Source organism: Clytia hemisphaerica, unplaced genomic scaffold (assembly GCF_902728285.1).
Source record: "Clytia hemisphaerica strain Z4C2 unplaced genomic scaffold, Clytia hemisphaerica genome assembly, whole genome shotgun sequence".
NCBI classification, from domain to species: Eukaryota; Metazoa; Cnidaria; class Hydrozoa; order Leptothecata; family Clytiidae; genus Clytia; species Clytia hemisphaerica.
In genome coordinates this window covers 401310-425828 of record NW_027103949.1, presented here as the reverse complement: position 1 = coordinate 425828, position 24519 = coordinate 401310, and the positions used below count along the sequence as shown (strand labels likewise).

Here is a 24519-nt window from a genome sequence, read left to right as displayed (position 1 = left end):
ATAATAACTTGTTAAAGCGAGCGCTATTCGGACCCAGTCCGCAAACGAGGAACCAGTGCGCGAACAATCTTTTGAAAGAAAAAATTAGAGCTCCGCTCACAGGTAATACTTTAACTCTCTTCCGAGATGATACAGGGGTATTTGAACTTTTCAAAACCACGCGCATTTTCACCAAAAAAGCGTCTTTTTTATAAGAACTTTTATCGAAAAGCGCGGCAATGTAGTGTCTTCTTTTTTAATTGAGATCGCCAGCGCTTTCGAATGTTTTGACGTTGCAATGTCTTCATTTTCAATATGGTGAACGTTTTTTATATCAACTACTGGTGATATGTTTCTATTGATTTTGAACTAATGAGCTAACATGTTTCAATACAATTTTGTGTGATGGAAGATAACAGGTTTTTAAAAGAGGAAAGTCATTTTCAGAACTCTTCTTGCGCAAATTTTCTTATAAAAAACATTTCCTCTCGCAATCAGCCATGTTTACAAAAATCCCGAATTTCGTGATTTTTTTACTTAGCCTCGTTCAAAATCGGTTTGGTGTTGTTCTAGTGTTCCGTTTATTTTGATTTTTGGAGAGATTGCAAGGGTTAGTTTGAGGATTCTGCTGCACAAAGGAAGTTCCATAGAAGTTACCATAACTTGGTCTAATGTCGACATCCCTCCTCTAAATTCGACACCCTTTTCTAGAGCTGAAAATTTTAAAAAAGGTAGAAATTATTTTATTTGCTTAGTGGTACAGGGAGTATAAATCTTTTTTTAATCACCGATTCCAACTTTCATATTATTATTCCTATCTCTAAAGAATTAGGGTGTCGAAATCAGAAGACGGATGTCGACATTAGACCAACTTACGGTAGTTTTTGGTTGTTTTTTTCAAGTTCAAAGACGCTCGAGTTCGTGCACTGGGGCCGTTCGTGCACTGGGGACTGGGGACCCCCCTCTATCAAATGAAGGTAAGGCGCTTTTATCTAATCAGAAAGGATTCTTTGAGAAAGTAACGCTCACTTAAAATTTCTTATTTCATTTGAAAGCTAATGACTAAAGATAAGAAAAAATTAAAACCTTATGATAGAATTGCATTGGTTGCATTGGGCCATTCCAGAATATGTCTGTACAGTCTGGGAAATCCTCTCAATTGCACGCTTATGTTCCGAGGGCGTAAGCGCGTAATTGCATGGTTATAATTTACGCCCGCTCCCGCCCCGGTTAAAATTGCTTAGGGATTTCAAGGGGTTCAGAATTCTCTAATTCGGGCGAAGGCATGGTTTAACGGGCAATCCATTTTTACGGAATCTTCTTCTACGATAAATTTTGAGTAAAACTGCCCTAGGCTTTTGAAATTCAACAGAGCTTTCGGAAGGAATTACGTGTCAAAAATATAGGAAATTTCAAAGCAGCGCGCAATTACACGCTTACCGCAAAAGCCGTCACCCGTCAATCTTGCTTAACGCTTACCGCCCGTTTCAGAACAATTTCGATAAGCGTGTATAAAAATTCTGCCATTTTGATAACCGTCGTTTGCGCGCTTACGGCCTCGGAGCATAAGCGTGCAATTGAGAGGATTTCCCAGACTGCTGTAACCAGTAACAGGGGGGCGGACGACACAGGATTTCCGAGGGCAAAAGTTTTCACCAAAATTCAAAATTTCCGAGGCGAGAGAAGAAAATATATGAATTTCCAAGGCAATTGAATTAAAAAAGGCAAAAAAGAGTGGAATTTCCGATGCATTTTGCAAAAGTACATGGATTTTTATCGGAATTTCCGACCATCACTGGAAAAGAAATATTATTTCTGAGGCTAGAAAAAAATAAAAAATGCACGTCGTCCGACGGGGGGTAACAAAAATTTTCTGGAATGGCCCATTGAAGATTGAAGATTGACTGATTGAAACATAACAATGAATGCATGCAGCAATGGAACAAAAGAAATACAACACACACAAGGACCCTGCCGACGCACCGGACTTAACGAACACCAGACACGCGAAAGTCCGGTGTAAAATAAGAATTTTTTTTACCACCGGACAATCTCTACACCGGACTTAAGGAATTTGGTTGTCCGGTGTCGGAAAAGGATATTTTTTCCACCGGACAATCAAAACACCGGACATGACCAGTCCGGTGCGTCCGGTGTTTCTTAATTTTTTGTTTCATAAATGTCCGGCGTCCAAAATTCCCTGTATGCAACACCGGACTGACACCGGACTTATTGCGTCCGGTGTAGCGAAAGGATACTTTTTGCCACCGGACAAATACACCGGACAGTCCGGTGCGTCGGCAGGGTCCTCACACACACAGCACAGATTTTGCTAAGCTGCTGACAGATTGCAGATAGAGCAATAATGGATATGTGAACATTGGCAAATGGAATATCAAAATATTGGATCTGTAGGGTAAATACTTACTACCAATGCTTTTGAATGTTTAATGAAAATAAAGCAGATTGACAATTGAGATTGCGATTGGTATTGCTACCTTTATATAAAGATTACCTTAGTTTTTCCCTAGTTTTTTTAACCCTTTTGTTAAATTTTTATCACAAGGTTTTATACTGACGAATGGCTTAGAAAGCTCTCTATTATGAGCTCTTTTCATTCTCAGGTTTTTATTCATTGTATATAGTGTTCTAAAAAGTGAAAGAAAGTGAAAAGAAAAAAAAAAAAAAAAAATGAAAAGCTGTAGACCTTCACTGCCACTGCCACGGATACCATTTTGGATTCCAAAATCAAAACAAAATCTTTCAATGAAAACAAAGCCAGGTCCATGAACTACATCGGCCGCTGAAGTCAGTAGTGGGGGCCAGTTTGAGGGACTGCGTTTTAAAGAATCACAAACACAAAATGAAAATGACAATCAGACAATGTGCAGTCTCTGTGTGTTTGGTTTGTATTATACAATTTTCATTGGATTAATGCAGGTAAATTGTTAAAGCAGAGTAGGTATATGCAATAAATTATTGACAATATTTTAAACATAACATATATGTTTTGTATGTCAAAGACTGTCAAAGTTGTACTGAATTTTTGCACAATCCTTTCTGGTTTTGTGAAAAAGTTGCCAGCGTGCATCTCTGCATCATCTGCATGATGACAGCATAATTTCATAGCAGTCTAGATCTGTGAAGTATCTTTTATGAGAAAAACGTAAAGCTGGGATCTCAAAATAACTAAGTCTGTAAGTAAGTGTTCACGTTGCGTCATCTGACTGGATAATGTTTCTTAATACTTATTTCCAAATCTTTTGATTTTCTGAAAAAGTGGGGCTAAGTACTTCCACTCAATTTTCTGTCAATATTTCAACTAATTTTATTCTAAACACTAGAATCAGCTTGATTATTTGACTAGGGAGGTTTTGCCAAAAGGCTGAAGTTGCTTTGCCAAAAGTACTGGCTGAAAGTTGCTCCATATTGTTAATACCTAGTGGGGTCTGTTATATAATTCTTGACTACCGTGAAGTGGGGTAACTTGCATAGGTAGCCATCAAATGACTGACCAATCAAAGCAGCAAAATTTAAAACAAATGAACTACCTTAACTAATTTTCACGGGAACTAATTTTCGTGGTCGGAAAAAAATATTCGAAAAATTGCATTTCGGGGTTTTCTTCATTCTGGAATTTTCTTCATTCTGGAATTTTTGCGGGTTTTAATTTTCGCGGTTTTGCCCTTTTTTGAACAAATTTTTCAAATTTTTCAATAAAATTTGAAAAAATTGTATTTTGCGGGAATTAATTTTCACAGTTTTTAACTCTCAAAATTTTTAGCGAGCTCAAATTTTCGCGAACTTGACGAAAAACCGCGAAAAACGCTAAAATTTATTCCTGCAAAAATTAGTTCCAATAGGGTACGCAGTAGCTCTGCTCGCAGCTCTACTCTATCATTTTTGTTTGGATTTTACTTTGTATTTTAATGACCAGACAGGTCATTCATGTTATGCATGTTTGCCTCCACTGATGCAAGTTACCATCGGGTATGTTACCCTAAATATTTTCAATAAAATCAATAAAAGTTGTGACCAAGACTAAACATAATTACCAATTATTAGACATTTAATATGGGGGTGAATTATGGATTAGTACAAAGGAGATAGATGTCCAGTCGTTTATATGTTCATGGTTAAATCAAAGCCGAGCTGCGTAGTTCATTTTTTTTGAAATTTTGCTGCTTTGATTGGTCAGTCATTTGACGGCTATGCAAGTTTTCCTCCACTGATGCAAGTTACCCGACTTCATGGTATGATTTAAAAATTGCAAGCTTTTTTCTTGAACCAAATTTGAGTTATAAATGAAAATTTGTGACGGATGCATTTTCAAAAAGGTTTACAAATCCAATGATTGTATTTTTAATTCAAATTTAATGAATTTTAAAGATTGTACTAATCAAGCTAATGAAGTTTCTAAAACTAAAAGCACATATATACCCTATATCAAAACATATCAGAGGGGATGGCTGCAGCCAAGTGTTATGGAGGGTAGCTTATTTTTTGAATTTCCCAAGTGACTGAAACCTGGTATGTTGATTCAAAAACCTGTTCCTGTCTGTTGGTACACATTTTGATTGAGAGGTTAGTCATGTTTAGGCAGACCTCTCTTCTACAAATGTTGTTAACCATGTTAATCCTCTTGCCAGTTGTTATAGGAATTTATTTCCAATGACTACTCAAACTAAAGATCTATCATGATTTCCCTCCAAATTCACAAAATCTGGCTGCAACACTGAATACCCTTTTTGAATTAATCCATTTATATATACTAATATATAGTAAGATGCCAACAAAAAATAAAGCTGTCAACACAAAATTGAGAGGTGATGTTTCACACACTGTCTCTCTTGATTACGAGGAAGAGCTGTCCAGTTTGAAGAAGACAAGCATGCCCAACAAAGAAACTCCAACAAAAACAACAACAAAAACAACTAGCTTGGAAAAAGCAGAAAAGATATGCAAACTGATTGCTACTTTTATTATAATCTTATCAGCCACCTTCCATTTTTATCGACTTTTTAGATATGGTAAATACCTTTTTGCTATCTTATCTTTTGTTATTTTAACAAAGATATTTTGAACACATTCAGTGCAATTTGGTCCGTTTACAGTTATTACAAAATATACAAAGGTTTTCAAACTAAAAGATTACCATGATATTATTATGAACACAAAAACAGTTTTGAATTAACCAGTATTTGATTAGCAACTTATTGGTTACGTATTATTTACTTTTCAGAAAAAGGTGGCCAAACATGTCCATTGCTTTTTGAGTCTGGTAGATGGATTCAAGATAAATGGCAACCAGATGGTTGTATGATTCATGAGTATGAACCATTGTAAGTTGAAATGATTGGATTACATTTTTTTGGATTTACTCTTTAGCATAACGTCTGTGTTTTCCTGTCAATATTTTTGTGCAGGTAGGAAAAGTTTTTTTTAACATCACATTTGTATATTCTAATATATACTTTTAAAGTTGTTTTTACATGATGCTGGGTCAAATTTAACCCAGGAATGAAATATTTTTATACTTTAGATATTTGAGTGCTTTAAAGGGGCAATCCGCCACCACATTACGCGGTTTGTTTTTGTTTTCATTTGTCTTGATAGCCCAAGATGAAATTGTGGCACTCGCTTAGCAAGGCGCGGAATATCAAGTCAAAAATCTCAGAATCAAAACATTGCAAATGGCGGCCAAAATTCAACTAGAGTGTCTTTAAAAAAGACTGCATTTCTTTTGGAAATAACATATCATTTCCTTTCGATATGGGATTGGATATTTGTGTGAATCGAATCAGCAATATATATTGGACTTTTTTACCAAGTTTGAGAGTATATTTCGATGGGATTGTCAAGATATTGCTGGATATACATTACAGAGTCAAATTTGATGTAATGAGCTACAATGATGCAAAGTTGGAAATTTAAATTTTTGTGGTTCTTATCTTTATTTCCTTTTATGAATTGATCTACCACTTATTAATGATTGGAAAAATGGTAAAATTAACATTCTGTTGAGATGTGAAACTGGTTCAACTTGAAGAATTGATGAGAAAAAATGGGCAGTACGAGAAATATTTGCTTTGGAATACAAACTCTTATATATGGACAATACCTCTGGAGCAAGTTATATGGGATTTGTTTACCAAGTGACCCCAAAACAAACTCTTTAATGCTTGGTTCTTACATTCATGACGTCAGAGGCTTTGTGGATTTTCTAAACTTTTGAAACTTGTGTGATTGTTTTGGTTGTTTTCCTGCCTGACTAAAAAGACACTTTTGAATATGTGATTGTTACCCCTGACTAGAGATACTGTGAAAGTGTAATTGATAAACATATTCCATCTTGGCTTGGAGTATATTTTTTAATGTTTTATAACTGCGACATTGTTTCTTGTTTGGATTGTTGAAGTGTTATCTTTTAGTGCTCCAATGTAGATAGGTTATTTCAATTTCAATTTTTATCAATTAATTTGTGTTTATTTCATAGAATTTCAGTAGTGTTTATGTGATAGTTTGTCCAAGAAAGCATTGTTTCGAGGTTTCCATGTTTCGTCAAAACGTGTCAAAGCCCGCCAAAGACGACATTCTATAAGTACTTTCTTTCCTTAACTTTATATAATTTTAAAGAGAAGACAGGAACCTTTGTTTTTGGAGCTACTATTTCCAAGCTTTGAGAAACCTTTATAACACTTAAAATTCTAAATTTATAATCTAAAATTTTCATAGATTTTCTTGTAACATTTCAGACACTTTTATGTTTCAATAAAAAAGTAACATCTTTATATATCTACTTTTAAAAATAATCTGCTCTTTGTTTTTCCCATTTCTTTTTTACCTATAAATCAAATCATATTGAATTGCTACTGCCAAGGGAGATTTAGATAATTTGAGATAACTAGGAGTAATTATAAAAATCTTATATGAAGCCTTCAGCTGAAACAAAATGATAGCTTTTTTCTGAAAAAGGAAGATAATTTTTTTGTGCCTTATCAGTTCTCATAAGTTTGTTTTGATTTTTTTCCGTCAAAAGTCACGTGATATTTTTATCTCGATCACTCCGCCTCGATTGGAAATTCCCCTATGCACCCTAAAAGTAATCGAGTTTTAGAAAAACAATAACAAACCGTGTTATGTGGTGGCGGATTGCCCCTTTAAGTTACCTTTTCGATCAAAAAGTTAACATTTGTTAACAAAAAGTAAATTGAAGCACACTTGATTTGAGATATTTCATTATTGTTTGTCATTGTTGTTATTGCATAGATATTATATTCAGTGTTGCAACTTTTCCGTCTGTAGACAGATATCCGTCCAGTTGAGATACAAATATATAATTTCCGTCTTGCCAGTAAGAGGGTTTTTGGTTCAAATGACCATCTAATCCTAAGGTTTCCGTCCATATTCACAAAAACTAGTTGCAACACTGTATATTAAATCATAATATTTCTAGGGAAGTTCAAACATGTCTTCAACATCAAGAAGTGGCTATTATCGGAGACTCTCGAATGCGATCAATTTATTTTCATCTCGCTGATACTGTTAGTGAGGAACCAGTAAAATCTGGCAAAAAGGTATTTCGTCGTTCCTGAGCGTTTTAAAGCATTCCTTATTTGAAATAAAGAGAACGTTTTCTAATGTAACGTCTTGGAATGTTCAGTATAGTTCTTTTCACTGGAATGTTCCATTTTTGTGTTCTAAAGGCGCTTGTGATGACATATGGCACTCTTTCATTTTTGATTCTATTTTTTTTACAAACGTTTGGTAAGTTTATGATAAACAGCCTTTGTTATACCGATTTTTTACTCTAAGAAAGTTTTGATTTTGAATGTTATTTTCAAAAAAATTGACTCACAGCTTTCTTGCTTACATGCAATGATTTCCATCAGGACATCAAAATGAAACCAGCCAAAATTCATAACTGAATAACTGATGAGTTTTAAGCAATTTAATTCTCAATAAACTGGCTTAAATTAAAAGTAATGACCTTATTAATAATGAAGGCTGTATATAATTAGTTGTATGTATCATTAACATTTATTTCACCCTTTAATTTGGAAGTTTGTCCTAAAACGACGGGGATGAGAAAAATGGGCATTAAAAGGCATTAAAATATATATTCAAATCAAAGTCAGTTGTTTCATTTCTATTAGCATTGCCTCGTAATACAATAATTTTTCTTTTTTATTATTCATTTTAGCATGAAAACCTTTACTACAGAGACAAAAAATACAACTTGACCATTGTAAGACTCAATTTTGTATTGATCTACAGTTTGCAGTAGAAATTACATTTTTCTTTTGAAAGCTAGTACTTCATGGACAAGAGCCAGATCCAAGATCCCCAGGTTGAAGAAATGCTTTCAAAATTATTTGCTCTTCTGATCAGATTGAATTGGATCCAATTTTCACAAAGACTTCAGAAGAGTTTGTGGGTATGTATTGGGAATTCGGACTTGAGCTTTAACTATAATTTGTTTATTTTTCTTAGACATTTTATTGGATGCCTGAATTGGACCAGGAAAGTGGAACATTGTTTAAAAGTTGGATTGAGGTAATTTATTGAGTGTACACCCCTACAGTGACATATTTGTACTAAATATTAAAACATGCAAAAATGTTTCTGTTCACTTTATTAAAGTAACCATGGCTAGAAATTTTTTTAATAAACGCCCTCTTCTTTTAAACATCCCCTCAAATAAACACTTCTCATAAAAAACCCAAAAGCTAATAAATGCTTGGAACATTCATTCGTAATAATTTGACGGTATTAAAAAACAATTCAATTGTTCAATTAACACCGCATCATCTCTATAACAACTGCAATGGTCTTTTACAAGCTTAGAGTTACGGACCTCAATAAAGTCAAATTGAATTGACTTTAAACAAAATTTTAACACTTCCTAAGCGAGAATCTTTAGACGTAGATGACGTGCTACATTCTGTGACCTAGATTATTAGGCAAATTAGCCTGAAATTGTTCTTAATTTCTCTCAGAGATTTGATTGCTTTGTATATCATAAGAAATGAATGTAATGTCTTAGAAAGAAATATTTTTTTGTTTTCATTTAGTCTGGCAAAATTCCACATCTTATCATAATGGGACTGGGAACAGTAAGTAAAATCAAAGCACATTTTGTGAGTAATCAATGGCCAAAATATTAAGATCAAGTTAAAGCTCAGAATGTTTTAAGGCTTCTAAAACAATCAATTCTTAGAAATTGCAAAAAATACTTGCAAAAAGGTCAACATAAGACAGGTTTAAGAACTTTTTCAGTCTTGTACTTTTTTTCTGGATACCACATATTTTTTTTAGTATCAAATTTTTTAATCTGAGCAAATGAAACACGCACATGCTGTTCAGGTATGAGAATTTTCTTCTTTTTTCGTCTTCAGTGGACAATCAAGAATTCCAAACATACCGCCGTAGTTGATTATCAAGGTATAACTTTCCATTTTGTTTGTCAAACAGTTCAAAACTTACTTAGAAAAAAATATTCTTAATCTCTTGACAGATGGTTTTGAAGACCTTTGGTTGATTTTTTTTAAATCTTGAATATTAAGAAGCTTTTCCTTTTTACAAAGTTGAAGCAAGGAAAGTGAAATACCTCAAGTGTATTGATTTTGGCAGGGATTAAATTTGTTGGTTTCTGGTTGAAACCGCCAAATTAAGTACCAGTCTAAATTTTGCAAATTTGAAAATACCCACTAACTTTAATAAAATCTTTCTTGGCTAGAAGTTCTATCTAAAATCAGCATTTTAAATAAAAACTATTTACATACCAAGTAGCTATTGATTTACAAGTTACCTAAAATTTTCCAATCCACCAAACTAAATCCTCGCCAAATTATACAAATTCTGTCATCCACCAAACTAAAAACCCGTCAAAAATTGCATTTTGACCAATTCACCAAATTAAGTACACACCAAAATTAATACACTCAAGGTAAAAAGTTGGATAAAAAATACTCAAGAAAATTCCTGGTGATTCAAGCCACCTAATTGTTATTGTAGATTTAAAATTTATTTTGAAATAGCAATTGTAAGTTTGTTCTTAATTTCTTAATATCACACGTAAGTGAAATAATAAATCCTCATAACGATTAATTTTAGAGCAACTGAAATCACTTTCTCCATCACTGAATCACATTGGTAGAAACTTGACCCTCCAAAAGCTTTTCACTATTGCCAATTCCAAAACACGTTTTCACCACGAACCTCAATTTATTTGGTTAATGCAAGGTAGGTTCAACTTTTTGTGACCTACCCCTTCCAACCCATGCTTCATCTGTTATACAGTGTCCCAAAGAAACAAACTGACTGTTCATTTAATATATATTTGATCCCTCCACTGTGTATAAAAATTTTACATTGACCAATTGGGTTGGTTGTGTGAAAAATCAACTCGGCCATTTTAGGTGCACCTTAGAAAAACCGAGTTATGTAACTCGAAAATTTAAGTTGCACCTAAAATGACCGAGTTTAATAACTCAAAAAATTAAGGTGATAGCAAAGCTTTCTCTATTTTCGCATAAACTTTTATTTTATAGATCCAGTCATTGAGGACCGGTTGAGTATCGAGCGAAAGGCTATCACAAATATCCAAATTGAGCTCTATAATTATGCTGCCAAAAAATCCTTGTAAGACTTTCCTTTACTCGATCGATAACTTTGGTTGTTTTTATTTTATTTTACCTTTTCGACCGTAGCCGCCAATTGCCGTGCGAGCATTTTTTGTCCGCTTTATCCCACTAAAACCGTCCCAATTCTTTTTTTCGCACATATAGACAATAGAAAAATGTGTCAAAAAAGGATTGGATCGAGTTTAGTGGGATAAAAGTGGCACGCACCTGGCCGCGCGACTACGGTCGAAAAAGTGTATTAGAATCTTAAGCTTGCACAACCAGAGCTCATCAAAAACACTCGCTTTCTTGTATGACATCTCTGAAATGATCACTGTAATTTTTCGTCTTTTTCAGAGACCCGTCACCTTTTGTGCATATTATGAATGCGACAACTCTCATGGCTGCAGGAAAACCAGATCATTCAAATGATGGCCTTCATTACGACTCTTTCATCATCAAAAATGTAAGATCTTCATGTTGAATAGGCTCTTTTACAGTCTCCACTATTTGTGATGGATAATCAGAATTGTGTGCTTTTAAACGATTTTTCGGCACCAGGCTGGATTTGTTGGTTTGCCGTCATCCGACCGACCCTAATTTATTGCCATTCTAAAGAAGAATTTTTTTCTCTACAAATCAGAGCCTCTAGTGTGTCTAGTCTGTCTCGTTTTATCTTAAGCTTAAGAATCGTGAATTCCCTTCTAGCTTATTATCATTTCAAAATTACCCAAATGTAAACTGAACTTTCAAAAATCCTCGTTTAACGTATCTTCTATCATTTGCTTATACACAGCATTTTAAAAAAAAATTAGTTGATTTTGCTTTGTCATTAAAAGTGGCGTATCTGCTTTACATAGCATTAATACATGAGCTTAAAGTAATGGGTACTTTTAAAGATTTTAATTTTGATTTAACTTTGATTAATCTATGTTTTTTGCCATTTACAGAAACTGGATGCGATATTGAATTCATTTTGTAACGACTTTGTGTACCCTGATGATGCTTCGTGTTGTCGTGATTTAGACCACGTCACGCAACTGCAGTTCAACACTTTCGCTATGCTTTCAACTTGGTATCTTTTTTTTCGAAAATATTCCTGAGGCATTATCATTTATAAGGAATCACAGTAGTTCTCCCACTACAGTCAACTCTCTCTAATTCGAACCTCTACTATTCGAATCTTTCTATAATTCGAACTAAAATATTGGTTCCCTCAGCTAGAATTTAATATTAAAGTCTGTCCAGATATAATTGGCAGTGGAAACAAGAATGCCTGTAACTTTTGATAGTCAAATATAATTATGGAAATTTTTTTTGCTTGTTTCAGAGAATCAAAAGCGCTATATTTGAATGTATTTTTGGTTGAAAAATTCGCGATTTTTAGCGGTTAAATTTGCGATTACAAAAATTGAGCTTTTTTTCTACTTATGCTATAACGTTCATTTTTACACCAGTGGTAGTTCAACCTTAGGTTAAGAAGTTTGTTAAATTTCAAGGCGAACAGAAAAGTCCTTCGGAAGATATGGGACCCGAAATACCCCAGTTTTTCGATCATAACAAATTTTACGATCTCTTTAATGACCTCATAGCCAAACTGTGTTTAGTGTTTTAGGAATTAGCAAAGTTCTTTAATGCCTTAAAAATAGCAAAGGCAATATAAGTTCATGCTTATCTTTTCAATAAAAACAATTATACTGTGATTTCACTTCGTTTCGAAATAATCAATGATACCAATAATACCAATGCACCAACACTCAACACTTTCCAACTTTTAATTGCACTGTTCAAAAAAGATAACATAACCCCCGTTTTTAGTAATAAGTTGGAGATACGATATTTCACAGAAAAGTGCTACCAAGGGGTATTTCGGGTCCCATATCTTCCGAAGGACTTTTCTGTTCGCCTTGAAATTTAACAAAATTCTTAACCTAAGGTTGAACTACCACTGGTGTAAAAATGAACGTTATAGCATAAGTAGAAAAAAAGCTCAATTTTTACAATCGCAAATTTAACCGCTAAAATCGCGAATTTTTTAACCAAAAATACATTCAAATATAGCGCTTTTGATTCTCTGAAACAAGCAAATAAAAATTCCATAATTATATTTGACTATCAAAAGTTACAGGCATTCTTGTTTCCACTGCCAATTATATCTGGACAGACTTTAAATTCATTCTGTAATTTTAATGTTTCTCTAATTCGAAGAAAATTTTTGGTCCCTTGAAGATCGAATTAGAGAGAGTCAACTGTAGTTTCATTTTTAAACGCCTGGTATTTTCGATTGCTTCCATAATATGATCAAGATGACATCTTGAAAACCCTAATTTGTAGTCCTTTGGGTTAAACGCCTGTTTTTTTCGAGTGTTTCCATATGAAAGTTATCTGGTAATCGATGTAGAAATTTTCTTCCGACACGTTAAAGCTCTGAAGGTTTGGAAAATTTTCAACAACTGGAAGGTTTAGATTACGGAATTTTGCTAAACTGCGTCAAGGATTTTGCAGTTGGAGGCCTGACCCCAGTCCTCGTTTTCGGGGGTTGTGGGGTCCACCCAAAATATTTTCAGGCTTACGCGCAAGGGCTGTTGAATCGAACTGGGGATGTGGCACATCAAAGGCTGACAACTTTTCCTCTCCGATGAAAAGTTGGACCGCTCCTTTAGAGCTTTAGCGTGGGCGGCCGCCAATCCGCCATCGGAATATCAGACAAATATGAAAGATGACATCTTGAAAATCAATAACATTTAAAGTTGCTATGCGTCTCATGAGCATCAAGGCCTTCGGTGTATTTCTCTTGGATCCTCGCCTAAGGAGATTGTTGTAAAACTCTTATCTTATCATTCTCCGATAGACAATATTCCGACGATCACAAAATAATCTAAAAGGTTTTTAAAAGAAGAAGAGATGCAAAAACTAAATGTTGATCCTTTGTTTTTTTTAGTGTTATACTTTGGTTCCTCATGTTCATCTGCCGCAAAAGAAGAGATAAAGTTGTTCAGAGTAAGTGTTTGTATGCTTTCTATCATTGAGTTTAAAGCCTGAAGGGCTAGAGAGTAGAATCTCTAACATTTCCCATGCAAGTAAAAGTAAAGCCACTTATTTCCCATGTAGAACATGCCTAAAACGCGCCGCAATTATGACGACGGATTGTATCTAGTGGTTCCTTTGTTTTTGCATTTTTTGAAATATCTAGCGATAGATTTTACTTTCAATCTGGCGTTTGTGTAAAAACCACGCGCGGGCGTTCTGGATCGGAAATAAGTCTAGCCCTTCGGGCTTGGAAGTCAATGCTATCTATCCCTGTAGACCTGACCGCATCAGAAACATAGATTTAAGAATCTAATAATAAGTTTTTCAGAACTTGTACAGTAGTTAGATGTCTCCTGTATAGTAGTTAAATGCTACCTATCGAACTAAAGTCTATTCGCTTTAAAGTGCGCACTCTTTTTTGTTTTACTAACCATGAAGAAACTATCAGTGTAATTTAACTGTTCACTGAGAGGGGTTTCACGCGGAAACTAATTTAGTTTAACTATTTACTATATCTAGGTCTGTCATCATCAGAATTAGAGCGATATGACGCAAGCTCCATGTTTCCTTGGATGCACAGCGAGCACATGTATACTGGTATCAAAGCAATGGCCAAACTGGCTTTCATCATTCTCTACATCTTCTTGGCTGACAGGTACAGATTACTGTTACAATCGAAAGTGTTATTTTTAGCGTTTATTAATGTTTTCGAAATAGTCATAATATTGTGATAGATATTGGCTACATTAAGGGAGCTTTTTTTGGGGAGCAGAAAAAATTTTGAATATTTTTGATATTGGTGAGAACTTATTTTGACGAAGGGTCAAACTTTTTAATTTTGGCGAGAACTAATTTTTCTTAATGTAGATCGAGACAAATAATGAGAACCCCAAAAGTCAAGTTTAGAGCATAATGGGAAAGACCCAATCCCTAAAGTCTTCACGATTCTATTTTTTATAATAACAAACTACATGTATATAAGAACAGAAGGCTTCGATGACCAAATAAGAGCAAGTAAAGAACATCCGAAGGCTTGGAAAATTTTGGACGTTCTTATAAAAAAGCGTGTAGAACCAACACAGAATTTTTGCTTTTTACCACAGCTCGCTTTTGTACGACAAAGAACACAAGACTTATTCTCACGCCGCGTTTTTCGTTCCTTTGGTCATCATTTTCATCGTTGCTTTGTTGACAAGAGGCTCCACCAAGAATGTAATTCATCATTTTCATTACTTTATGATTATATGGAAAAAAACAGTTTTTGCCAGTAACAAATTTTAAACAATTTTTCTCTCGCTTAACTTCTTAAATTTACTACTGGCAAAAACTGGGCTTGTTTACATAAAAAACATCACGTCATGAATATCATGATTCCGAAAAGTAACATTATTATAATGTACTGATTGGCCTGATCGGGTATCCCATATGTAGAAACTAATAGCGTACTATGGTTTCTGTGCCCTTATAATAAAGGGTGGGGAAAGACTAGAATATTTTTAAAAATTTCAAAAGAGAAGAAGAGGCTCTTTTGAAGCTTTCAAACTCTCAATGATTTGTTTATTACTTTCCAATATTTCTTTTGTTTTGAAGACAGAGGTGTTGAATGAGGATCAGATGTTGGAATGGAAAGGTTGGATGATCACCGTTCTCATGCTTTATAATTACACTGACGCCCAACAGGTATGTCCGCCCGTCATCGGATTTGTTGATGTTGTAGTTCTGTCATAATTTTGGGGCAACTGGCCTTAGGATTTTTCTTTTAAATGCAGGGGAGTGTTTTATAATTTCATTCATTAGAATATTTTGTTTTTTAGATTTTGCCCATCTTCGTCAATATCCGCTTGTTGGTGTTTTCATTTTTGTTCATGGTTGGCTTCGGACATTTCACCAAGTTCTGGTACTCTGGTGACTTTAGGTTGTACAACGTCTGTAAAGTACGTTTTCACATCTAGTTCCACGTTGCGTACTGTAGTTTATGTATGTGTGTTTTTCTGCGACGGAGACGGTAAGGTTCTAATTTTACTAGATCTTGACTGACTGAGGACGACGGTAAATCAGCACTTTTACTGTCCTCGATTTTGCGGGTCGACACTGCGGGTTATTCCTAATCGCTTCAGTCACTTTAACGTCCTCAAAAGCGCAAGTACATTAACTCGCTAATCTTTGAAGGCCTCATGTTTTAAATCAACTATTTTGCGAATAGTGTAAATGAAATGGCTAACTGTGTTATGAAATAATGTGGATTTTGACTAGATTTTTTAAAATTCCAAACTTTGTTTTTATAAGCTTTTTGAATTTTCTACGGTCAAAGAATTTAGTGAAAAAATATATTATTTTGGACACTGTCAGCTTGATCCCTTGAACTTTTTTTCTGGGTCATCTGGTACTGCATTACTTATCCACCCACTCTAAAATTTGATGTCATTCTTTTTTTTCAGATTTTGGCGCATTTGAACGTATTTTGTGTGTTATTATGTTTGGCGATGGGGCATTCTTATCAATATTATTTTCTGACGCCACTCGTCACTTTTTGGTTCTTTGTGGTCTACGTCACCATGGCATTGTTTCCAAGGGTTACCAGCAATATCGTCGAAGGTACATACTTCATCTGTTACTTTTAAAACAGGAAAACTTATTCGTGGAGAATTCTTCGTCGTTTAAAATTTAATTCTTTGTCACTCTTTTGAAAATCTTTGTCACAGTTTCCTTGAAGTTGACCAGAAAGTGTTTTCGCCTAAGAAACTTCTTGGTTAAAAGTTTTATTACTTTTCCCCGACAATCTCCACTTCCCCCTGTACGCATTTTTGGACCTACCTCCGGGTGCCCCGGTGGAGGTTCTATAAATTAACCCATGTCCGTTCGTTCGTTCGTTCGTCCGTCTGTCTGTTACCAGCTTTTCTCAGGATTGGCTCATTAGTTTTTTCTGATTTTTTGCACAATGATGCAAAATGGCAATGCCCAGAACGTGACGGAGCCCGATTTTTGAGAGAAAATTTATTTGGGCAAATTTTGGCCAAAAACTACCTAAAAATAGGGTTTTTTGGACTTTCTACAAAATCCTGTCATATCTTTTTTCTGATTTTTTGTACAAAGATGGAGGGCAAGATTCTCTAAAGAATGGCTGAAGTGGTTTTTCCCGGAAAATTCTTATTCGCCTTAAAAAACGGATTTTCGTATTTTGGGGGAAATTTCCTTTAACCAAATAAGAAAATATAGCTTTTCTCAATGTTGACTCGTTATTTTTTTTTGATTTTTTGCACAATGATGCAAAATGGCAATGCCTAAAATGTGTCGGAGCCCGATTTTCGAAAAAATATATATTTGGGCAAATTTGGGCCAAAAACTGCCTAAAAATAGGTTTTTTGGACTTTGTGCAAAATCCTGTCATTACTTTTTTCTGATTTTTTGTACAAAGATGGAGGGCAAGATTCTTTAAAGAATGGCTGAAGTGGTTTTTCCTGGAAAATTCTTATTCGCCCTAAAAGACGGATTTTCGTATTTTGAGGAAATTCCCTTTCCAAATAAGAAAATATAGCTTTTCTCAATGTTGACTCATAATTTTTTTCTGATTTTTTGCACAATGATGCAAAATGACAGCACGAACTTTTTTTCAAAAGGCACGAACTTTTTTTTCAAAGGCACGAAGGGCACGAAGGCACGAAAGGCACGAACAAAATCACACTCTTGCACAATGATGCAAAATGACAATGCCCAAAATGGGACGGAGCCAGATTTTCAAGGAAAATTTTTTTGGGCAAATTTGGGCCAAAAACAGCTTAAATGGTTTTTTGGGTCTGAATGGTTTAAGTGATTTTCGTATTTGGGGACATTCCTTTTTACCATTTTACATTATTCAACACACAAGCTTTATTTTTCCATTCTGAATTTTTGTACAATTATTGTCAATTTTTTCTTATTTTCATCTGATGTTAATCATTAGGTAGGTCCATTCAGCATGTTGCTTGTTTGTTTTTATGTGCTGTTTTATAACCTATCTTACCCACTGACGTAATAGCGAATTCAAGTCTAAAAATTGTAAACCGAACAAAGAGCGGTTCATAGAGCCCCATGTGCTCGCCTGCGAACTTGTATAGCCTTAATGTTTATTTATTAAGTCTATTTTACTAATCTTTCTGAAGCGGAGACAGTTTGTTTTAAATTTGTCTAGACGTGACCGATTGAGCCTAGCGGTTTTGCAGATCAAAACTGCGGGTTATTCTAAATCGTCAGTCACTCCATCGTCCTAAAAAAACAGATACATATGTCTTACTAATCTTTTTACTTACTGAAGTGTAGCCCAAGACAGGTTTTCTGTACTCGTTAGTGTTCTCCTGTCTCCATTTCACAGGTGGCTGTTTTTAAATGGTGTAGTATTCTAAATTCTTGATAAGTGATTTCTAGACTTTTGTTTCTTCTTTTTTCAGAGAATCCAAAGCGGTTGTTTTTGATGGCCGGAAAATTGGTCATTCTCTTTGTATTTGTTTTTGTTGTTTGGGCACACGAGGTATGATTCCTTTTCAATTTAAAGGTTACGTTGCAGACCTCAGGTTTTTCATGTCACGTAGCTCTCAACACTAGCGAGATTATGTATCTGGAATTCTCTACGGCTACGGTTGAAGTGGCGAGGGTAATGGCGAGTAAGGCAAGTAATGGCGGGTGAAAGCAAGTTCGATATTTGACGTACGACATTATGTCGACTTTGCTTCTACGGTTTTTTGGCGTTTTTCCCGTACAAAGCAAAGTAGACAACGACATGTCGCCTTTGGTGACGACCCGTACGGAAAGCCCCGCAACCGTAGCCGTAGAATATCTCCGATACATAATCTCGCTATTGCCGAGTTTATGTATGTGTCTTTTTTAGCGATGGAGACGGTAAGGTTCTAATTTGTCTATATCCTACCCAGCCGAGGACGAAGGTAAATCAGTATTTTTACCGTCCTCGATTTTGCGGGTCAGAACTGCGGGTTATTCCTAATCGCTTTAGTCACTTTACCGTCCTCAAAAGTGCATATACATAAACTCGCTATTATGAAAGCAAAGGTTCGATTTGCGTAAGGGGTCGCCTCTACAGAGAACGTTTGCTTCCATAATTGCGGAACTTAACCAAATATGAAAAACCTTTATAAGAGGTTCGAAACACAACGATACAACACTGGAAAAAGATTCCATTTGCCCTTGAGAAACGTTTTGAAGGAGAAAATTCCGATTGTTTTTTTTTCAAACCTTCATAATCAACTTTCGGCTTTGTAAATCCATTCTCTGATAATTTCTTTGTTTCATTTTGAAGAATGTTTGCGATTGGTTGTTTTCGAGAATTGTCATCAAAGAGCTCTTTGTAGATGTCAATGGATCTGTTGAAAAATGGCGTATCCATTCAGGTCTCCACCGATATGTAAGTTTCCTTTCAAAGAAAGAATTTTCAACGTTCAGGGAAAAGTCCCTGATCTTACCTATTTTCATCAAAATGTGAGTCTTTTTTCAGTTTTGCACTTTTTTTGCACTTTTTTGAAAAATATTCAGAATTTTAAGCGAATTTCATGCCTCTTGGTTATAACTTATCCTTATAATTTCAAAACATAACTGAAAAAAAATTATATTTCAAGTTAAATCAATCACAAGTGCCTTGCTCTTGTAATCGATAAACATTTTTACCTTATTTTTGTAATTTCCAGGCTGTAATATTCGGTATGCTTTGCGGATACATATATGTCAATCTGAAGAGATTAGACCTGATCAAAGATACTGATAATGATGGCAATATATTACCGTCAACTAAGTATACTATTGCAACCATGGTTGTGGCACTGTGCGCCCTCCTGGTGAGTTTGTGCAGCCTTTTTCTCTGAACGTTTCTAACAAGAAGGAAATCAACTCGTCATCTCTTGATTTTTAGTACATTCGAAAACTGAAAAGTTAAATTTCTATTAAGAGCCATTTCAATGTTGAAGGGAAAAATGAGAACAACATTTGTAACTTTTTAAGTAAAAGCTTTTCGGTGTATAACCATCACCAGTGCTATTAGATAGTAGCTTTTGTTGTTTTCATTTCTTACCTTTTTCGAAAAATGCTTTTTGCCTTTCAAAGTACAAATGACTGGTTCCTGTTACGTTTTGAGCTTCATTGTCAGATCCCTCGTAAAACTTTGTGAAGGCCCTCACTGGGAAGAATTAGTACTAGTACACACTTTTTGAGTTCTTTGAAAATAAATCTATGTCTTTCAACTTTTAGGGTTATGAGATACAAGCTTTTACATGTCATTCAAAAAGCCTTTGTGATCACACTCACTCCATAGCATCTTGTGTGCCGGTAGGTTATTGTTCTTTAGTAAGGTGAAATCTATATTGTTTGACCTTGTTCGCTTTTTCTGCTTATTTCTACTAATACTTTGTTTCAGTATTAAGGTCCTTTTAGAACTGTTGACCTAGGGGTTCTAAAATTCATTTCTCTGAGTTTTTCAGTATCAAATTTAGTCTCCATGGATAACGTGTTAATTTGACAATGAAAAATGAACTGTTGGCAAAATGCAGCATCAATTTTTTTTCATCAATATTCTATTCGAATCTTTTAGATTTTGGCATTTGTGTTGCTTAGAAATTTACCAGGTTTTCTGAGGACAAGATACAGTTTACTTTTCGCCTGGATTGGTGACATGTCACTCGAAGTAAGTGAAACACTTTCGTCTTTAGAATAAGTTTTATATCTGCCCCTTTATCCGTGATGTAGTGTTACTTACTTGGTAGAGGGTAACATAATGAATGAGCGAAATGATATTAAGTATTGGACGAGGAACAACTTTCTTTCAACCTATGATACGACAGATCTGCCAAATGAACTGCCCATGTGTATACTTAATCATTACAATATACAAGGGAGGATTCTTGAAAGTGGTATCGGTGTTTAGTTTTCTTTTCACCTGCAAAGGCGAAGATGTTTTATCTTGAAAACCTTTTTTTTAGAATTTTTTCTTTTCAACTGTAGTTTAACTTTGAAATCTTAATCATTCGATATTCACATTTCTACAATAACATTTCTTCCCTGCTCACGAGATTTTTTCTGATAAATGTGTTATTATTTTTCTTAGCTTTTCATTGGTCAGTACCATATTTGGTTGAGCAATGATGGATTCGGTGTTCACGTTCTCATCCCTGGTTTTCCCACACTCAACGCCATCGTTACCACGTTCACATTCGTGTGTACGATACACGAAGTCAAACAACTCTGCTCAACACTTGCTGACTTGTTGGTCACAAAGGATGTCCGGATCATGCTGAGAAGGCTTATCATTTTCATCATTTTAATGTTTATTGTTTGGTGGCATAAAACACATGAAAAGAAACCCGTATTTTACGTTTGATGATTTGGTTGGTTGGTTCGTTTCAATCTTATTCTCTGGCTTAGACGTGGGCAGAAAGTTGACAGTCTTTAATTAAAAAAGATTGAAAGAAAGATTGAATTGACGACAAAAGAGGGCAATGCATTGACTTTAGACAGCCAACTTTCTCTCCACTTTAATTCAAGAGGTAAGGTGAAAAGTGGCCTGTCTAATAAACAGAGTTAACACTACTATGATTAGTTTGGGCTCGAGTCTATCAATCATGCTTAAATTTGTGAAGTCATTGTATTGACGTGACAATACCTTACTGTAATTATCGATTACGTTTTTTAGTTTTTGAGAAGTTTGACTGAAGTTCTTCACAACCGGGATATATCCCAACTTATCTTTCCCGAAAATGTGAAAATTTGACCCTTGTAGATTCAAACCTAGTCCCCTTCAGAATGATTGATAAAAATATTTTGAAAATACTCGTGGATTTTATGGTCCTTGACTTGGAAATGTTACTCAACTAAAACCGATACCTAGTTTTGAAAGATTCGCATTTTAACTACGGGTAGTAAGGGCAAAGCTTCGTTGGGGAAAAGTCCCGACGTGCCTCTGATGTAGATTGTTCAGATATTGTCAATTTCTTTTGAGGAAAAGTCCCTAGATAAAATTAAGTCTTATCCTGTTCATGGCAGTGCATGGCGAAAAAGTGTGAAGCAAGGAACTACCATTTAATGACTAAAAAAACTCTGTAAAATAGCTATCCCTCGTCACATCATGAAGTCAAATTCCTTTTATTTTTTAAAAACCACTTTTCGTCCGTTTTCAACTTAGAATAGACAAAAATGTCAACCCTATATTCATTCATTCTGAGAGCCATGTACTGTTATGTTTTATGTTTGAATTGGCAAATCATTTTATTATTCAAAATGCAGAATTTTATTCACATGTAAATACAAAGATGCAATTGTGTATTGCGTACGTAACAATTAAATTACTTTTTAATTTTCATTGTTAATGAACTATAGTTATTTTGTGTTTTTTTTTTTGTAGATTTTTAAATGAAATAGACGATTTAATTTTTGTGTTAAATTTAAATTTACCTCGATTAGAATTTCTATTGATTTAACTCCGCGAATTTAAGGCATAAAAGGCATAAAAGCTTGTTTTCGGAAAGTACTTAACAGTTAAACTGTTCATCACGAAATCATATTCCGACTTGTGCCGACCAATTGCGATTCTATTCAGCGCGCAATCAACGCAAAGAAAAGTAACCATGACACCAATACAAGATCTTTGATTAGGTTCAAAGTTGGTATTTTTATTCGCGTCGTTGAAAAGACAACTTAAAAATGTCATCGACGCTTTTAAAAAAGAGTCGATAGGGAATCATAAGAATTTCTACACTTGGTCGTCAGAGGTTGATATTTTCTTTGAAAGCTCGGCATCTGGTGCTCAGGGTATCCATGACTAAGTTAAGGGCTCTGACCATAGTCCAAAAATTGATTTTGGTATTTGAACATAAAAGTTATATTTCAGGTTCCTTAACACTTTTAACAAAGAATTGCCTTTATAAATTGCTTTTTAATCGAATCTCTTAAGAGTAATTAAGAATTTAATTGCAAAAATGACGTTATAAACTTTAAAAATATGTTTATAATATGTTGCATCACCCTCTTTTACAAAAAGTGCTTAGTTTTAATGGGTAATTAACTTTTTTGTTTCAAAATTTCTTTACAAATAATCGCAAATAATTGAACTATTTTCAATTTTGCGGAAAATTTTTCTAAAAAAATGTGTCAAAAGTTATGACTGTTTTTTTTAAGCAAAATCCAGATGAAAAATTGATGAAAAACTACTATTTTGAAGATTTCGAGACAAAGAAGCATTCACAATAATTTTCCGCAAAGATTTTCATTTTTCGGTAAAAGATACACCATGTACTGCGAAAAAATTTTCAAAATGTTTTTTCTTCGCCGAAACTAAGCTCTTCAAAGTTGAAATACTCTTCCTCGCAAAAGTCTTCATTTTCTTCTTCATCAAATTTTTTCAATGCAATTTTTGAATTTTCAGATTTAGGAATAGTTTGTCTAACAGAAAATGTATAACATGCCATAGTTTTGTTGGTTACATCAGTCAGAAAACACATTTTAAACACGGCAATTATGAAAAATTCACTATGGTCAGAGCCCTTAAGCTATTGTGAGTTTTCCGTTGTTCAATGACCAAAATATTAAGAACAAGAAAGAACAACATTTCACAGACTCTAAAACATCCGATTTGATAGGAAAAAGACAAAAATTAAAATACTCACAAAATGTCGAAAATAAGATCACGTTCAGAATATTTACAAGCTTAAAATTCCAAAACTTAAGAATATCCGAAGGCTTCAAAAATTTTAGTTTTTCTTATAAAAACGTGTATTCACTGTTTGCTTTTAATTTAAGTCTTGGACTTGGTTATCTTTCAATGGGTCTTGTAATAGCTGTCGCTGAATGACTTTATGAGAAAGTTAAATTGATAATTGACCAGCCAGGGAATGAATTGCCACCCTTCCCGCCCTCAGAACAGAAAGGGAGCCTAATGGTCAGCCTCTTTCTAACTAGTCGGAAGATGCTTCTTATTTTGATTTTCTTTTTTTTATAAGAATATCCAAAATTTTGAAGCCTTTGGGTGTTCTTAACTTTTTGAGTTTTAAGGCTAAGAATGTTCTTGAAATGTTCTTATTTTCACCATTTTGTGATTAGTTTTGTTTATTTTCCTAAGAAATTGGACGTTTTAAAGAGTCCATGAAGGCTGAAAATGTTGCTCTTAATATTTTTGCCTTGTATTCTTGTATAGTTTGTTCTTATAAAAAACGTGTACTTTTTTTTTACAGATTACAGAGAGAAAATAAGAAACTTAAAAAAAAAGACAGAATAGACACTAGACAATGCAGAACAAAACATGGATAACAAAACAGACTACCAAACAACAGATGATGACGAAAATCCGTGCCAAATATCCCAAAATCCTCTACTCGTCATTGGACACCCATTGTGGACTACAAGAAGACATGAAGAGAGAATAGATGCCAATCAATACAGGAACTATACAATGATTAATTGCGGTCGCGGTCTTCTCTTTGTAAAAAATGCCCGGAAACCTTGACACTTGTTTGGAATTTCAGCGGATGGTCGCAGGCGGTAAGAAATATCTAGTTTCTCTCCATACTACTATTTCTTGAATTCTTTATATAGGATGACAATGAGGCTATTAATTTGGTTAATGATGCCCCTATTTAACTTTTGGCTAATGAGGTCTACTTCTTTCTTTTTTTTATAATTACTCGGATCTTTTCACACAGGCCTTAGTTACACACACGTAAAGCCAAACCACTCTTCTACTCTAAAATAACAACGCTTTAATATCCTCTATCTGCCATAACTGCAGACAAATTGTAGACTAGTAAATTTGTCACGTACACGTTATATTCCTTTGGGAAAAAAACTGCGGAAATCCGCTCGCTCAATGTAACAATTGAATCATAGATTTGCGGACAACTCAAAACAGCGGACACTTTCA

The 24519-nt window shown here is 34.5% G+C and overlaps 1 protein-coding gene and 1 long non-coding RNA gene across 2 annotated transcripts in view; both read left to right on the top strand.

Annotated features, from left to right (window-relative positions):
* The first annotated feature begins 4727 nt into the window (after nt 1-4727).
* On the top strand, nt 4728-22053 carry LOC136810053 (N-acetylneuraminate 9-O-acetyltransferase-like). The gene is made up of 23 exons (XM_067066623.1): nt 4728-5009; nt 5222-5321; nt 7436-7556; nt 8183-8227; nt 8473-8535; nt 9054-9095; nt 9378-9423; nt 10096-10224; nt 10533-10623; nt 10962-11070; nt 11555-11679; nt 13546-13604; nt 14154-14289; nt 14738-14846; nt 15225-15314; nt 15449-15568; nt 16073-16229; nt 18059-18138; nt 18922-19026; nt 19307-19453; nt 19863-19940; nt 20203-20295; nt 20716-22053. Exons 1-23 carry the CDS (start codon nt 4766-4768, stop codon nt 20986-20988), a joined length of 2562 nt encoding a protein of 853 aa, XP_066922724.1. The 5' UTR covers nt 4728-4765; the 3' UTR covers nt 20989-22053.
* Nucleotides 22054-23837: 1784 nt separating this feature from the next.
* Nucleotides 23838-24519, top strand: part of LOC136810052 (uncharacterized) — a 37293-nt gene continuing 36611 nt past the window's right edge. Inside the window, exon 1 of the long non-coding RNA XR_010847050.1 lies at nt 23838-24140. This is a non-coding gene — a long non-coding RNA (uncharacterized lncRNA). The remainder of the gene's footprint in view (nt 24141-24519) is intronic.